This window comes from Oncorhynchus keta, chromosome 21 (assembly GCF_023373465.1).
Source record: "Oncorhynchus keta strain PuntledgeMale-10-30-2019 chromosome 21, Oket_V2, whole genome shotgun sequence".
Classification (NCBI taxonomy): Eukaryota; Metazoa; Chordata; class Actinopteri; order Salmoniformes; family Salmonidae; genus Oncorhynchus; species Oncorhynchus keta.
The window spans coordinates 7,262,716-7,280,906 of NC_068441.1; the positions used below are offsets into that span (position 1 = coordinate 7,262,716).

General features: G+C 44.5%; 1 protein-coding gene across 3 annotated transcripts; it reads right to left on the reverse strand.

Moving 5' to 3' along the window:
* LOC118400029 (PR domain zinc finger protein 2-like) lies at positions 1-17,275 on the reverse strand. 3 transcript variants are annotated; one of them, XM_035796362.2, is made up of 9 exons: positions 17,118-17,274; positions 15,583-15,633; positions 15,329-15,449; positions 14,626-14,729; positions 13,101-13,253; positions 11,842-11,968; positions 9,406-9,519; positions 629-5,274; positions 1-410 (listed from the first exon to the last, which is right to left on the reverse strand). In XM_035796362.2, the coding sequence occupies exons 3-9, from the start codon at positions 15,441-15,443 to the stop codon at positions 393-395; spliced, it is 5,277 nt and encodes a 1,758-aa protein (XP_035652255.1). In that variant the 5' UTR covers positions 15,444-15,449; positions 15,583-15,633; positions 17,118-17,274; the 3' UTR covers positions 1-392. The 3 variants fall into 3 exon arrangements, with proteins under 3 accessions (XP_035652255.1, XP_035652257.1, XP_035652256.1); XM_035796364.2 differs by lacking the exon at positions 9,406-9,519 and having other exon boundaries at positions 17,118-17,275; XM_035796363.2 differs by lacking the exon at positions 15,583-15,633 and having other exon boundaries at positions 17,118-17,273.
* Between the last annotated feature and the right edge of the window lie 916 nt (positions 17,276-18,191).

The following is an 18,191-nucleotide window of genomic DNA, read 5'->3' on the forward strand; positions in this document are numbered from 1 at the left end:
TTTCTTTTTTTGTGTTGGCGCCAGCACACCTCCAGATCCTCCTGTCCGTCTCTGTGTCCGTCCGTCTCTGTGTCCGTCCGTCTCTGTGTCCGTCCGTCTCTGTGTCCGTCCGTCTCTGTGTCCGTCCGTCTCTGTGTCCGTCCGTCTCGGTGTCCGTCCGTCTCGGTGTCCGTCCGTCTCTGTGTCCGTCCGTCTCTGTGTCCGTCCGTCTCTGTGTCCGTCCGTCTCTGTGTCCGTCCGTCTCTGTGTCCGTCCGTCTCTGTGTCCGTCCGTCCGTCCGTCTGTCTGATTCTTGGGAAGGCCAGAGTTTCTTCCCAGAGGCGAGCCAGCACAGCGACATCCTCCTAGCCGGGGACTTGTTAATCCTCAGAATCCACATTTCTCTACCTGGCTCACTTCAGCAAGTACTCCTGAAAGACACGAGACAACAAGTATCAGCTACAGTGATACGTCTTCTCTACCTTGAAGTGCAACACAGAACCTGATTAACAGAACCACCTTGTGTTGAAAGTGCTCTCTAAAACACAGATTATTGTGTAAAGGTTGATTTAAAAGTACCTTGCTATGAATTAATTAGGTAATAGTTCTACATGGGCTGAGACTGGACACTGTTTGAAAGTAACCTTACCTGGGTCTCTTCAGGCTCCTGGCTGGAGAGGTCATCTGTTTTCACCTCCACAGGAGCTGCAGTGTTGGCCATCTGTAGGCTCCGGGTCACCGGCCCGACAGCTCGCTCCCTCGCTCTCAGAGAGAACCGTTCCCCTTCTTTCTTAGGCGGCACCTGAGACTGCTGCTGTGGGGGCGATTTCACCTCCGCTCCCTTCTTGGGTGGCACTTCCTTGCCCATGCGTTGCTTTGTCTGAGCTGCTGGCCGCAGTGCAGAGTCACTGGGACTCTCGGAGGGCAACGGGGTTGGGGGTAACGATTGAACTTTGCCTTTTTTACTTTTCTTGCCGAGAGAAACTGTGGCTGCTGGGAAAGAGGCTGGCCTCTTGGTGCACACCTGTGTGGCAGCCATCTTTCCTTTACCTACCGGTGGTGGGGCCTCAGCAGGGCCAGGTCCAGAGTTGCGAGCCCGAGTTTTGCTAAGCGTTTTGGGAACCGGCTCAGCCGGTTCTGGCTGCTGGATCTCAGAGTCTGTGGTTCTCCGTCGAAGGCTCATGTTTTTGTCTACAGCTGGTGTTGCCTCTGTTGCGGCTCCCTTTTTGGCCTTCTTAGAGACTGGCTTCATGGGACAGCTGCCTGCTATATGTTTATTGAGGCTGGCAGGGTAGGTGAACTCTCGGCTGCAGTGAGGGCATAAGTGGACCTCCTGCTCTTGCGGCTCCTCCTGTTTAACCTGGCTAGGGGCCTTGTTAACAGTAGCTGCAGTCTCATTCCTCTGCCCGATGGCCTTCTGAACCAGCTGGCTCTTCTTACCGAGGGAACTCATCTTGGTTTTGCCAAGCGGTTCTTGGTTGAAGTTGAGCCTCTTGGGTTGGCCCATTCTGCGGAAAGCGTTGTGCCCTGCGTTGGCTGCAGAGGCAGGCGACAGAGAGCCGTTCTGGGGCTTCACTATCTGTCTCAGAGGGATGGGGTTCTTCTTGGGAGTGTACCGCCTCTTATCACTGGCGTTGGCACAGGCTAGTATGTGCTTGTGCAGCTCGGGCATGTTGTCGAAACTCTTGCCGCATTTGGTGCAGCGGATGGCAGTGCTGAATGTCTGGGGGATGTTGTGGGTAGTGAAGTGGGTGGCCGAGGCCACAGAGCCTGCAGCAGTGCGGTTGTGGTAGGGGAAGGGGGGTGGCTTGAAACTGGGGTAGTGTTGATTAATGCCCAGGCGTACGTCTGGGCCTTTAGGCTTGCCTCCCTCAGAGGCCATGATCTTTATAGTAGTGTACAGCTCTTCAGTTAGGTACTCCAGTCCATCCTCCTCATGCTTCCCGTTAGTATCAGGCTCCTCTTTCTTCACATCAGAGACCCCCTGGGAGGAAGCAACTTCAGGAGAGGACTCAGGCCCTGTGGCTACGGTTGAGGAGGGGTTACTCTCCTCTTTGGCCCTGGCTGGGTCTGTGTAGTTCTGTGGCCTGGGCTTGCCGTTCTCCACCGCTGTGTGAGTGCACAGCTGGCTGGGATGCAGGTCCTTCTGGTGCTGCTGGAGGTTGCAGAGGAAGGCAAACTCCTTGGAGCAGACGGAGCAGACAAAGACGCGCCCCACGCCGTGGAGGGCCGTGCGGTGCTCCAGCAGAGCAGGGGCGTTCCCGAACAGCTGCACGCAGAACTCACACTTGTAGGGCCACTCAGCAGCGTGCTCTAGGATGTGCCGACTGAGCTCTTTGATGGCGCGGAAGGGGTCCTCACATACATTACACACAAAGCTCTTACTGAAGGGCTCTGGCGGCGATCCCTCTTCCTCCTCCGACAACGACGAGGGTTTGTCAGCAGCAGCAGACAGAGGTGAAGACCCTGTGCCACTAGGAGAAAGGACTAAGTCAGCCAGCTGTTCACTGTGCTGGGGATCCCCTTTAATCACAGTGCTAGAGAGAGATGGCGGGGAGACCGCTGGTGGAGCTGGGATATCCGATATGGCAGCAGGCGAGGTCGATGAGGCAGAGAGGAGGGATTCTGTTACGGATGATAATACAGGGAGTTCAGAGCATTGGGATTTCTCCTGTCCCTCAGTAATAATCGGTTCCAGGTCTTGATTCACTTGGACATCCAGCTGGTTCCCAGTCCTAGCAGGTTTCGATTGTGTTGAGGACAGACTCAGAGCGACAGCATCAGATACCAAGGAGGGCTCTGTAGAGGGGCTTGAAATAGCTTCCTTGGTAAGGGGATCTGGATTAGAGTCTATTGGCTTATTGATATGTTCCTCATCTCCATAACTGTTACTTACTGCAGCTAACATCGTCTCTGCTGTGGTAGAGTTCGATACGCCAACTGGCTCGTCCTCACCTTGGTCGATAGATCTGGGGGGCATTTTGTGGGAGAGGACAGGGAGAGAGCTGATGAGCGTAGGGCAGTCTGGTGAGGGCATGGTGGGTAGGACAGGGGGAGGTGGCGTTGGAGAGGTCAGGCTGGAGCCGCAAGGGGAGGAGGGGTTCATCGTGACGGGCGTTAGAGAGGGGGGAGAGGGATGGGCTGATTCAGAGGGCAGATTGGAAGAGGGACTGTGAGATGCGGTACCTGTACCACTGCCTGCAGTATACTGAGAATCTGGGCTTCCCAGGGGAGAAGAGCCTTCCTCTTCTGCTGGGTTTAAGCCGGCGTACTCGTTCATCAACACCTTCTCTAGCATGCTGGTGTTGGGCTTCTTCTTCTTGGTGGGGGGCTGTGCCGGAGATGGACTTCCCTTAGACTCCGCTGTACTCTTCCGACTCATGCTTAAATCCAGCACTACCTCCCCGGGCGTCTTGTTGAAGCTGTCCCTCCTCTTACTGATGCCGCTGGACAGATCCAAGGGCTGCTGATTACACGAGTTCCCTCCGGTCCGAGAGGCAGACCAGCTGCACCCGTTCTTCCCGCTGGGACTCAGTGTGTCCCTCTCCTCCTTGCTGGACAGACTCCAGGCAGGGGACATGCCCAGGGTCTCCAGATTTGGCACCTTGAGGGTGTACGATGAGACCCCCGCCTCGTTCATACAGCCGTTTGCTTTCAGCGCAGGGCTGAGCTGTGGAGATGAGGGGGAAGCTGTTCTTCTCTTGAACCTGCCTGAGGCTGCAGGCAGAGACGTAACGGAGAGAGGGGGAGCTAATCTGTGCCTCTCTGCTATCAGGGCAATGGCAGGTTTCTGACTGTCTGTCTGAGTCTGGAGGAGCTGTTTGAGCTTAGGAGACAGATAGATAGTTTTCTCCTTTTGAAATGCTAATGAGTCTGAGGACTGAGGGAAGACACTTCCCACCAACAAGGCGGATGAGGAAGACGTGGAGGAGGAAGAGGAGGCGGAAGAGGACCCAGTTTCAGACTCCATTTTAGGACTTGGCATGAGCGGGGGTGTCGACGTTCTCCTTTTCGACATGGGCTGGCCGAGATTCGAGACCTGCCTCACAGCACATGTCCTGGTATCCACTTTGAGAGTCTGACTGATCTGATTGGGGCTGATGACCACTGCGTCAAGACCAAACAGTGCTGCAGAACTGGAGTCCACTTCGATCACCTCACAGCCACTGACTGAACTAGTGGACAGGATCTTGCCGTCGATGTACAGGCTGAGATTCTCCGAGATGTTATTGGCTATGTCGACCAGGTACTCCTCTCGGTCCCCCTCATCCTCAGTGTCTGCACTGGGCACATAAACGAGGGGTGGGCTGACGCTAGGGGACTGTTCAGGCAGATGATGCAGCTGCTGCTGAGATGGGCTCTCCTGCAGCAGCATGCCTTTCCTGCGGACACCCTTGGGCAGTAAGTGGCGCTCGTGGATTCTGCGCTGGTGTCTGCGCATGTTGGTGTGAGTGCCGAAAGCCTTATTACAGTACTTGCAGGGATGAAGCTCCTTTGTCTCACCATTCTCATCCACGATAAACGGCCGGTCACTCTCAGCCGCAGGGTCCTTCCTGACAACCTCAAGGCTCCCCATAGGTCCTCCAGGGATAGGGGAGCCCCTGACAACATAGTGGCCAGAGACAGTGCCACAGTCTGGGCTCGAACCACCAGCCTGCCCCAGAGGAGTGAGTAAAGTAGCAGTCCCAGCTAGTGAGCCAGGCCTTTGGCCTTTGTTCTTTGGCCCGTTCTCATGCCTCCGCTCGTGCCGCCGACGCCCCACCTGCGAGCCGAAGGACTTGCCACAGTAGCGGCATTTGAACGTGTGCGTTTGCTGGTTTGCGGTGGCATGGATGTGTGTGTGGCGCTCCAGCCCCTGTTTGGTGGAGAAATGGCGCTCGCAGTGCTGGCAGGGATGGGACTCCTCTCCGTGGGGGTCACCTTCCAGGTCAGGGTCGGGGTCAGGGTCTGCCTCTGGTTCAGCCCTTGGTAGGGATGAGGCAGTCTCAGTGTGATGCTGAAGGCTCCCAGGCCCCTCCTCAACTGGGCTGCTATGGCTTAGTGGCAGATCAGGCTGCTCACTCCTCTCCTCTGGCTCAGCTTCAGTAGCAGACTGAGCACTCTGCTGTGTCAGTGACAGCGGCTGCTGCAGATCCCCTGGGTCTTCCTCTTCATCATCCTCCTCCGCTTCCCCTCTCATTGCTGCTGAGATGAACTGGGCTTGAGAGAGGCCGTTCCTCCCCATGGGGGAGCTCTCCCGAGTCCCCTTGGAAGGCCTTGGTGATTGGGAGAGTCTCTCGTCTTCCTCATTTGGACCTACAACAACAGCAGAACAACAACAGTTAGTTACATCATTTAAATGTAAAAAATGTAATTGAAAAAATGCTGAGATTTTAAGAGAAGAGTATAGTCGAAACATTTGAAATACATGAATAACAGGATTTAACTAGCCTAAACCTAGGGCTGTTGCGGTGACCGTATTACTGCCACTAACGACTGCAGTAAAATGCCACATGACCTTTGAGCCACGGTAGTCTCCTTATGCTCTCAGGTCATGTCTTGGTAGGACCCTAACGACCAGCTGGTCCTAATACACTGGTACTCACCACTCTTGTCCCTCTAACATCAACGCAAATACAATAGAATATCACATCAAAACAGTATCATCCTTTTAAAACTCAGCATTTCGCTACACTCGCATTAACATCTGCTAACCATGTGTATGTGACAAATAAAATTGTCATTTTGAAGAAAGAAGTTGAACTCAGGTTGAAACGGAGTGTAAAACAGGGTTGTTGTGGATGTTGTTTCAAAGTCTAACAACAAAATGGACAACTCTTTCTGTGGTTACTAATTCATAATACCCATACACATATTAGAGCTTATGAATATGAGCCTGAGCCCAAGCTCCTCCCCCCCAATCAAAATATGATTGTGCTGTTATACAATACATTGCCTACCGCATATTAAGCATGGCAGGAAAAACATGAAACAAAACTGATTTAAGATGTCTTTGGTACATAATTGGTCTAGCAGCCTATACTCCAAAATGAAATGCATTCACTCCTTTGAGTGTGGACTGTATTATTATGCATACTGGATGGACTGGTTACCTTATCCTACGCTCCAAACGTTCTATCCATGAGTCTGGGGGAGAACGTCTAGCCCTGGGATACGCGCAATGCCGTCGAGGGAACACAAAATATTTTACTTTTCTTCACATTTTCAAACAGCCCATTTATATTTTCTAACGGGGCTATACTTTCGGGTGAGTAGCCTCATTTCACTGCCAAAAATACAATTAAACCGTCTAGTGTTCAGCGAAATAACGACACAATATCAAATACAGGTAGCCTAGGCAAATCACATTAACCGTTACTCTCTCAGCAGGAATTCCACTAACGGTCCGTATGTAGCCAAAAATAGCTGCAGCTCATGTTGGTATCTGTACTGATGGCGCAAAAGCAAAAGCCATGACAGGGAGACGTAGTGGAGTGGTAACGCGCTGGCAAGCAGTTTCTCCTGGCGCCACTTGTGTGCACTGCAGCATCCACCAAGAGGCTCTTGCTAATGCTTTTACAACATACAGAAGTACGCTAGTTATCAAGGGGCAAAGTATGGAAACCTTCTTTTTTTGTACGAGCTTAAAGTTCTTTACTGACCATCATTTTCACTTGTCTGACCACTTGCATGATGGTGAGGTTCTCACATGACTGGCCTATCTGGGTGATGTTTTTTCTCGCCTGAATGATCTGAATCTAGGATTACAGGGACACTCTGCAAGTATATTCAATGTTTGGGACAAAATTGAGGAGTTGGAGCTGATTAAGAAGTTGGAGCTCTTCTCTGTCTTCATTAACAAGGACATCACACAGGTCTTTCCATTATTGTATGATTTTGTGTGTGCAAATTAACTCAAGCTTACGGACAATGTCAAATGTGATATAGCGAAGCACCTGTGTGAGCAGGTACTTTCCCAAAGTGGATGAAACAAACAACTGGATTCGTTATCCCTTTCATGCCCTGCCTCCAGTCCACTTACCAATAACTGAACAAGAAAGCTTCATCGAAATTGCAACAAATGATTCTGTGAAAATGTAATCTAATCAGAAGACACTGACAGATGGATTGGGGTGCGCTCAGAGTATCCTGCCTTGGCAAATCGCGCTGTTAAGTCACTGGTGCCCTTTGCAACCACGTACCTATGTGAGAGTGGATTCTCGGCCCTCACTAGCATGAAAACTAAATATAGGCAGACTGTGTGGAAAATAATTTAAGACAGACTCTCTCCAATTACAACCCAACATTGCAGAGTTATGTGTATCCTTTCAAGCACACCTTTCTCATTAACCTGTGGTGAGGTTTTTCCATTTTTGATGAACGAAAGATTTTATATGTAAGATGGTTAAATAAAGAGTAAAATTACTGATTATTATTATTATTATTATTATTATTATATGTGCCCTGGTCCTATAAGAGCTCTGTCACTTCCCACGAGCCGGGTTGTGACAAAAACGTACTAATTCGTATGTTTAATAAATGTATCGTATAGTGTGTGTGGCAGGCTTACAATGATGGCAAAAAACAACATTTGAGAGTGCTCTGACCCTGGTGCTAGAGGGGGTACGCAGCTGGAGGTTGAATGGGGGTACAGGACTACAAAAAGTTTGGGAACCACAGCCCTAGGCGATGCTGTTGGTTAACTGATTGTGCAGGGCTGCTTAACAGTTCGCTTACAGTGAATTCCAATATAATTTTGAATAGCCTAGTCATTTTTTCGAGTTTCAAAATGAATAGGAGGATATTACCTTTAGCTACAGAATCTCTCCACCATGCGTTTCCATCTCCTCCCCCGTGTCCTTTATTCCTTTCTGCAGCGTGCAGACTGGCTATCAACAGTTTAGTGAAATATGTTTTGAATCGAAAACATGGTTTACTAGCCAATGTTCCCCAACAGATTTGACTTGTTCTCCCAAATTAAGCACTGGGTAGGTGGTGCAGGAACAGGGTTGGAGAGCCCATGGCATTCAGAGTTGGGGTGGAATATCACCTGTCGCGCAGGGAGAGCATGCTCCTGAAACAGTGCTTGATGTGTGGAGGGAAATAAGTCTTCTTATGTTTATCCCTCAGCTGCTCATATTAAGCACATGCTCAGCTATAAAACCAAAGTAGCCTACCAGGCATCATTGAAAAACGGACTGGCGGGAAATGCGAGGCCACCATCCCCTATTTGAGTGCAGAGAGATGCCATGACTTTTTTCCCCCTGTTCCTGCCCATTTGATAAAAAAAGGCCATTCTAAATCGAAACTAATTTGACATATCAGTAAATACAAGATTCAATTCTGAATAGTCTGATGGGTGAAAATATGTTCACTTGAGAGAACAGCGTGTGCAGCCTGATGCAAGCTTTTTTTCCGACTTTCTCTATCATCAATAGACTATAGTTGCATCATGCAGCCCATATACGTTTTGATTTCTAAGACATTCTGAGGTTTGTATCATTCGCAAGTAAAGTTCCCAAGTAACTCTAAACCAAGCATATAGGACCTGTTTCAAATGATCACTTTTTACACTCAACATAGCCACATGCACTCTTGCTCCAGAATGGGAAAAATATCCTTTCAGGTAAGTTCAATTATATTCTTCTTACTATAAAATCATATAAAATAAAATAATGGCATGGGACTTATTTATTTATCCTATGTATTTATTGTGATGGTGTGTATTAATTTTATTATATATATATTTTTTTTTTACCCCCTTTTCACCCCAATTTTGTGGTATACAATTTGTATTTAGTATTTTCTCAACGCTGCAACTCCCATACGGACTCGGGAGAGGCGATGGTCGAAAGCCGTGCGTCCTCTGAAACCCGACTCAACCAAGCCGCACTGCTTCTTGACACAATGCCCACTTTAACCCGGCCAGCCGCACCAATGTGTCGGAGGAAACACCGTGCACCTGGCGACCGTGTCAGCGTACAGTGCGCCGGGCCCGCCACAGGAGTCGCTAGTGCGCGATGGGACAAGGACATCCCTGCCGGCCAAACCCTACCCAAACCCAGACAACGCTGGGCCAATTGTGCGCCGTACCATGGGTCTCCCGGTCACAGCCGGCTGCGACAGAGCCTGGACTCGAACCCAGAATCTCTAATGGCACAGCTAGCACGGCAATGCAGTGTCTTAGACCACCGTGCCACTAGGGAGACCATCAACTTTTTACATGTAGCAGTTCCAAAGGCGCACATCAGCGGCTTGAACGCAGCTGGGATGCGTGGAGATGCTAAACTTGTTTATGTTAATTAATGGTCAATTACTGTGAGACCGGCAGTCTTTTGCATGACAATAATTGGCTGACAAAATGTCATGACCGCCATAGCCCTACTTACAACCTCAACTGACTCCCCAAATTAAACAAATACCCATAATAATGGGAGAACTACTAACCTTCCTCTGTGTCCCACATCTCTTTGAGAATAGGTTTGGTTACGCCTGTTTGCTTGGGCCCACGGAATGCACCCAAACCAGCCTGTCTTGCTCCCTCCAACAGCTTTCTTCTGGCTAAGGGGGAAAGCACACATCAACCAACAAACATTAGCTAAACTCAAATAAACCATTTCACACCAAGGCAATAAGTTGTGGAGTTTAATTATTTCAAAATGTTGACATTGGACTACTTCTATGTAAGTAAATCCACTATTAGAAAAGGAGATGTTCAGATGAGTGAACATCTAGCGGGGGTGTACTAATTCCCTTTCACACCTCAACTCACAACTGTGCTGCGTATTGGTTGGCACTTAAAACCACGTGGAATTACAAACTCATAACATTAAAATGTGGAAAGCAAAGCAAGATTTGACTGCTGAACAGGATCTGAAAAATGTAGGTCAAGTACCACGTGAGCTTATGTAAAAATGTTCTTTGAATATTGACAATGTTTTGTTTTTTTAAGCTGCTGCAGGTTAAAAAGTCTGTTATAAGTCTAATACATTAAAATAAAACGTCCGGCCAAAATTACTTTTAGCAGCCTTGATGCCCTCATTCTGAACATTTCAAGAATAAAACACTTGTCTTGGCTACATAATGAACACACAAATGTGAAGTGAATTATGGAATGGCTCATCATTGTGGTATTTATGGCTCTAGGCAGGAGACCATTTTAAGTTTTAATCTCAGCCTGCCTCAAGAGACTGGGTTAGCACCCAGTCATCACTGGAGTTGCTGTGACAAGAAGGTAATCTGGTATGGTCTACAAAGCCTGATTCATGCCACAGAAACACATGCTACAGCTCAGTCATCTGACAAGCATGGTCAAATACATTCTGCAAAATATAAAACAGTGCCACTCAAATGGGTTTCAAGTCAGAAAATGTAACAAGTTTGAGTGCTTGGAAACAAGTATTGAAATGTTACTAGCATTTAGGCTTTCTGCCTGAAGTACCCACTTATTGTTGGGGATTTGATACAGATATGCTAATATCGTTTACAGCATAGAGGGATTGCAGATGAATGACAAGCAGGCTCAATCTCAATATTACACAACTCAGAATGTTGAGACTTCTAACATACCACTGAGTCAATAAATCATACTGTAAATTCAAAAACAGACAAGGGTTGCATGCATAAGCCTACACAGACATACAGTAGTGAATGTGGATATACCACCAACATTATCCTTCATATTGAAAAATAAACATTAGTCCAATTACATGGAGAAAGAATTCTCAAATTCTACAGATTTCATTCTAGCAGCTAGCCTAAATCAAAAGATAATTATGGAAAATGCAACTCAATCTGAAGGTTTAAGAAAGGAAGGGTGGGACTTCAGAGCTTGTGCAACTGCATTCACCCAGGGCCTAGTCTGCACTACCTCAACTTTGCATTGGTATTGGCTGAATAGCTAGCTACCCTCCCTAGGCCAAATGAAAATAGAGCTCACACTTACCTGGGGAAATTAACAAAATATCTAACCGTTCAGCTAAGTAGTCTTGGCTACATCGAAAAACTCAAACAAAGTGTGTTTATTTTCAGGGCAGGCATATATTCCTTGCGATGGTACAGCAAAAATTGATAACTTATCCAGCGAGCTAACAGTGAGTAGCTGGCTAGATGTAGCTTCCGTTAAGGGTTTACAACACATGTATGACACATACCTTAAGTTATCTACCCTAGCTACTTTTCCCCCATTATCACAACGGCCTTGTTTTGATCAGTTAGCCATTTGCTGAACACAAAGCCAGCGCTTGCCATCTTCCCTGCACGGGTTGTCTGGCACGTCCGGGCTTGATTTAGCCTGCTAGCTACCTGAACTGGATTGACAGGTCCGATCGAAACAAACAGATCAGACTATGAAATCCATAACCTGCAACCCTTGTAACAGAATTAACTAGCTGGGTACCTTTTAAATATAGGTAAGTATCTAATGTAATCAACCGATCAGATAACGTGGTTCGCAACTGAGTTGTAAATCTGGAAAGGACGCGTCATATAAAACGACATGATGAGTTAGCTAGCTAACTTATTATTCTGATTTATTTAGCTGACTAGCTAATGTTGACAGTGACGTACTGCCTGTGTTGTTACATAACAGCTACCAATTTAGCTGAAATCACACTCTTTATACGAATTAACAGTAGTATAAAAGTATCTAACTTTTTGAGACTGAAAGTTTGGAAGAAAAAAATGGACTGCATCAAAACCTCGCTACAGTTAGCTAAGCTAGCTAGCATGCTATCAATAATTAAACTTTGAAATGGCATAAATACAATTTTCTTCGATTGCTGCTAACCACTGCGAACTACCGTATCGAAAATGTTGCTGAATAATCTCCTGCAAAATGTATGACAGGATATGTTTTATTGTAGGGGTGTACGTACGCCTTACCTCGCTTTGCCCTGGGTGGATTTTTCTTGCTCAGACTGCTGCCTCTTTCTTCCTCTAGTGCAGCTGTTATCTCAGGCTTGTCTTCCCCATTGTACCACACCAGCAGCTCATCCCCTGGCCCAATTGGCTGTTACAAGGAAAGAGGAGAGTGGGAACCAATCAGAGACATGTTTGCTAAAAGACAGGACGAAATATTTGGGCCCCTGTCGTGTCTGTCAAGTCAGAGTCCAACAACAGGAATGTTAGGTCTTGACATTTTGGTAGCTACGGTAATTAGGTGGCAAACGGTATTTTAAAATGTAAAATGTCATTCTTTTTATGTAAATTATTTATTAGCCTACCAGAGACAACATGTAAAATTTGCATTAATTATAGAAAGAGGTACATACAATGGTAAACATAGCAAAGACCAAAACGTTGTAATTCTCTCATTTGGCTTCAAAGCAGTAATCAGCTGATGAAACACAAACAAAGCTTTCCCCACCCCTGTTTTCAGTAAAAGCTGAGGGTAGGGGCAGGACAAATGTAACCATTGTCAAATTCATAGACAGAGCTATGGATGCAAGGACTAACCATCCATGACAACGATGATCGTTTTAACCATGTTTTGAGGCTATATAGTGTTTGTTGACATTTACTTTCTTTACAAACATTGGATCACAACAAGCTTCCATTTTAGATTCTGATGGGTTACGACAGCTGAACTAAGCTAATGGGGCATTTATAAGTTATGTACCTATTGATTCTTTAAGAATATAGCAGTAATTTGTTAGTCCAAAAATGGATGTAGCAACTGATTGCCCCTTTAATAAGAATCTAAATAGCCAATACTCTAGATTCACATTAGAGCTGGGACGATAAACCGAAAATCTGACCATACGGATCACTTATCGCAGGCATTTTGCTGATATCGTTCATTACAATAAGTAGCCCATACTAGAGAAATGTTAAGTTTGAAATGAAATACGTTTGCTTATTTGGGTGATAGTTAATGGGACAATTGATGGCTTCAACCATCAAAACTAGTAGTAGTAGTTTAAATGAAAAAAATGTAAAACTATGGTGCACATTAATTATTATAAACATATTCTATTCATCGTTATTGCATCAATTCAAGTAATTTATCCCAATATGGATTTTTGTCCATATTGCCCAGCTCTAATTCACATGCCTAAATAGAAAACCACCCCATCACTCTGCTTTAGTGATCAACTGAATGAGAATAACATTTTACCAGTGAGACTAAATGTCTAACTTACCCGTAAAACTTTGTAGTAAATGGCTCGGTTTATCTCCATGGGGAAAAGGTTCTGTTCTTGAGTGGAGTTAGCCCAGTTTACATACCGTTGCCAGTTCCCCTTCATGGGGTCTGTGGCATCCACACACATCCAGCCCCTGGCTGGAAAATACACCTACAGAGGACATCTTGGTTATCTAGCCAATATTCTTTCAAATGGATGTATGAAAATGGATAACAGCATATAAAATAATAGGGAGGGTGTCCTGTGCCTGTAATGTGTACAACCTACAGTGCCAGTCAAAAGTTTGAACACCTACTCATTCAAGGGTTTTTCTTTATTGTTTCTATTTTCTACATTGTAGAATAATAGTAAAGACATCAAAACTATGACATAACACATATGGAATCATGTAGTAACCAAAAAAAGTGTTAAATTAAAATATGTTTTATATTTGAGACTCTTCAAAGTAGCCACCTTTTGCCATGATGACAGCGTTGCACAGTCTTGGCATTCTCTCAACCAGCTTCACGATGAATGCTTTTCCAACAGTCTTGAATTAGTTCCCACATGCTGAGCACTTGTTGGCTGCTTTTCCTTCACTCTGCGGTTCAATTCATCCCAAACCATCTCAATTGGGTTGAGTTCAGGTGATTGTAGAGGCCAGTTCATCTGATGCAGCCCTCCATCACTCTCCTTCTTGGTCAATTAGCCCTAACACAGCCTGGAGGTGTGTTTTGGGTCATTGTCCTGTTGAAAAAATGATTATTGTCCCACTAAGCACAAACCAGACGGGATGGCGTATTGCTGCAGAATGCTGTGGTAGCCATGCTAGTTAAGTGTGCCTTGAATTATAAATAAATCACTGACAGCATCACCAGAAAAGCAACCCCACACCATCACACCTTTCCTTTCCTGTGGTGGTCCTCATGAGATCCAGTTTCATCATAGCGCTTGATGGTTTTTGCAACTGGACTTGAAGAAACTTTCAAAGTTCTTGAATTTTTCCAGATTGACTGACCTTCATGTCTTAAAGCAATGATCGACTGTCATTTCTCTTTGCTTATTTGAGCTGTTCTTGCCATAATATGGATTTGGTCGTTTACCAAATAGGGCTATCTTCTGTATGCCACCCCTACCTTGTCAAAACACAACTGAGTGGCTCAAACGCATTAAGGAAAGAAATTCCACAAATGTACTTTTAACAAGGCACACCTGTTAATTGAAATGCATTCCAGGTGACTACCTCATGAAGCTGGTTGAGAGAATGCCAAGAGTGTGCAAAGCTGTCATCAAGGCAACAGGTGGCTACTTTGAAGAATATCAAATATATTTTGATTTGTTTAACACTTTTTTGGTTACTACATGATTCCATAGGTGTTATTTCATAGTTTTTATGTCTTCACTATTATTCTACAATGCAGAAAATAGTAAAAAATAAAGACAAATCTTGGAATGAGTAGGTGTGTCCAAACTTTTGACTGGTACTGTGGATGTATGTTAATAAGGTTGATCTGAGGCTATCGCTCTATTCTCTGCTGCTCACCTCCCACATGTATACATTGCTGGACACCTGGGACCGCTTTTTCTTCTCTCCTACAAAAGGGCCGAACCTCTTGCCTTTAGGAATCGACCTAGAGGCCCAGACACCTGGGGAAAAGAGTGTAATGAAATTCAAAATGTGTTAAAATGCTCTTATTCTCTGAGGCATGCCAGGACAGGCTGGAGATGTTGTTTTTTTATAATGTACTCTGCTTCCACTACCTTATCCAGTTCATCCTCTCCCTTGTGATCACTTGTTGTTACTGTATGGTCATCAGTATCAGGAGCTCCACTTGTCTTAGGGTCCTAGGGCCCTGTGTTTTGATTGATCATTTAACCTGGATTTGAACCTTTATTTAGAAAGCCTTTTCATCAAACTTTACCCTTTTATTTTTATGTCAGATTGTCCAACACAATCCTCAGACAATTGCTTTCATTTTTGGTGTAATTATCATTTCTGGAAAATACTTAAAATGAAGGTTAAAATCCAGGTCATGTGACATGATCAACCAAAACACAGGGCCCTAGACCACACCAGCGAACACCACAGAATCAGAAACCACACAACCACTCACTGCTTATCATAAGATACACTGCTGCTATTCGAATTTTTATCACAAACAAACAATCACTTGGATCACTTATCTACAAAACTGAAAAGTAATGTGATGTTAGAACAAACCCAAAGCAGCTAATTTTCAACTCACCAATTCGACTTTGATCAACGGCAGAGGGGCTTAGTCTCAGGCCATCGGGCAAGCTCTTCCACACATGGTGTGGAATGTCAGCAAGCGTTTCCATTGTCCCTTCAGGAACAGCCATGGTCACCTAGAATATAACACATCCTCATGTCTCAAACAGACCAACACCCTGAGCAAAATATTTTTTTTTAAACGTCACACCGGGAACACTAAAACTCATGTACAGAATGGGCATAAATGTATTGGCTTCTTTAACCTACTCAGGTAAGACTCCACATGGACACTTTCGGCAGGCTGTGCTCACATGGGATCTAAAGGGGAGGCAGCACAGGGGACATGGTAGGATAACAGCATTGAGGCTTACTGCCAATGCCCCATGCTGGCAGAGTCACTGTACTGATTATCAAGGGGATAGCTATCATTACTACTCAACTATAAGTATGTGTGCATGACACTAAAATGTAAAGATGAACTGCCCCTGTATTAACAACAAAAGGTTGCAGTATATGATCTGCCAATACCACACACATTTCAACAAGCTTGAGGAGAAATATCCTTTTGTAAGAAGTTGTATTAGTTTCTCATGACTGTCCTAGCTGTCACTGGTTCCAAATAACACACTCTCCTTTATGTAGGCTATCGGCCAGCTGTGACATGGTTTTCTTCATCGGTGACAAAGTCCTACACAAAGCAGATAACATGCCGGCCAATTGTTTGAAGCTTGCAGACATGCATATATTTGAGATTATAGGATGAATTCAGTGTAATAACTCATTTTTTGTAATAGAGGTGAGTTTATATAGCCTGGAATAGTGATCAACTCAAATAAATTAATCCCATCTCAAAGATGCAAGATAATGTACGGTCTTCAGTAGGCTATATATTGGCTGCACCTCATGTAGAATATAGGGTAGGCTATAAGGAATTAATTTTAAAAAACAGATTCCACTGATGATAATTTTAATGAAAAGAGACTGTGGCCTATTGCCCATCAGATAAACGATTACGTATCCAGAACATTCCTAGGCTGTCCACAAATCAGTTAGACCTACAAGAAATATAAAGACGACGAATTTAAGGGCTGATGGTTAAAAAACGCATACAGGCCTGTATTGTTATCTATATCGTTATCATCGAATACATTTAGACTTAGTTTGTATTGAAAGGTTTGAATTAAGAGATCAAACTACCATTACCATAAGATAAAATAATCGATATAAGGGAAGTTGCCAAATTTTCTTAGTTCATAAATAAAACAAATCAGGATATGCCATAGCCTGAAGTACAATTAGGCATGATTTATTTTAATTTTATAAAGGCTATTTGCAATTGGAAACAAAAAAGTTCTGCTGCTAAAAAATATAGCCTTTTAATTTAACCGTATATATTGCTTTAGCCTACTTATATGCTAGAATGGCCCAATAAAGCCTAGATTTACCACAAAATTTTAATACAAGTTTTTTTTTATTGCCTACATCATGTGCTTGGAGTTGTATTCCGAGATTAGATACCAAGCAAGTGTTCCATTGTTACAAACAAATAGATACAGAGGATATCACCTTTTTTATTTCAGATTGTGTAATGCGCTCGACCGAAAATTTGCGCGAGATGTCGTGCAACCTTGTCAAATAATATGACAAAAAATGTTTTTTATTGTTACCCTTGTATTGCATCGACCACTCACAGGGTAGGCTATTCCAACCCGATGCAACCATCGACAAGGCGTTTCTGGTTTTCCAATGTAGGCCTATGTGTCGTCAACAGGTTTGATTGGGATACATATTTGTGGACTTACCGGTTTTATTTTGATCAGCACTGTGATTTTTGTCTACCTGCTTTCAATCTGCTGAAAATGGCGGATGGAGGCTTGAATCGAAATGTTATCCAATAACTATTCGTTCGGTTCGTAGTTGGGAGAGGCAGGCAAAAGCGTCTCGTGCAACCATCGAGGGGCAATGTTAAATTCGGCTCTTAAAATATTTTTATTCAATGAATTTGGAAAATGGAAAACAGACGTCTCTTGAATTTAAAAAAATTAAATATGAATAATTGTTTAAAAAAATGTACGCCCCCAAGTCACTAAGTAGCCTAACCTCAAGTGCCAAAATGTTTGCATAATAATGCCTCACATCATTATTCAAAGGCATATCTAATGGCATTTAGGCTAGATATTACCAGAGATTGATAAATCACATTACATTTTTTTAGTGGAACTGTTACATCAGGCAAATAACATTAATTAATAGAGTTGTTGATGTCAAAAACATGTCCACATTATTTTTTTTAACATATTAGGTCAGTAAGGCATTTCTTTTCATTTATTACACTCATTGTGTGGAAATGTAAGGTTTATTTTGTATTTATGTGCTGGAGTATTAGGGCTACTCTGTACTTAAAAAGAAAGCAGGATATGCTATCACAGAAAAACAGGATATACTATCACAGAAAAGCAGGATATACTATCACAGAAAAGCAGAAGAAGAGATTGCAGAGATAGCTTTTTTGCTCTACCCAACTCCCAAACACACACACACACACACACCTGGGAACCCTGACAAGCCTGCGGTGCAGGACCCCTAGAGCTGTTCTAGGGGTCAAGTGCCTTGCTCAAGGGCACAGTGGCATAATATGGCACCTAGGATACTGATGCCGGCTCACTCCCCAAGAGATTTTCCCTTCGGACTATGAATGGAAGTACTCTTAAATACACCATCACATTGATTTAATCGCATGGTATCTTATTCAGTTTGTTTTTTACTTTAAGATAATGAAATGCAGTACATATGAAACTAGCTACTGCTTCGGGGAAAACATTTTGTTGTCAAAGTTATGTTTCAAACATGTTAGTGGCCACCAGAGGAGGCTGTGT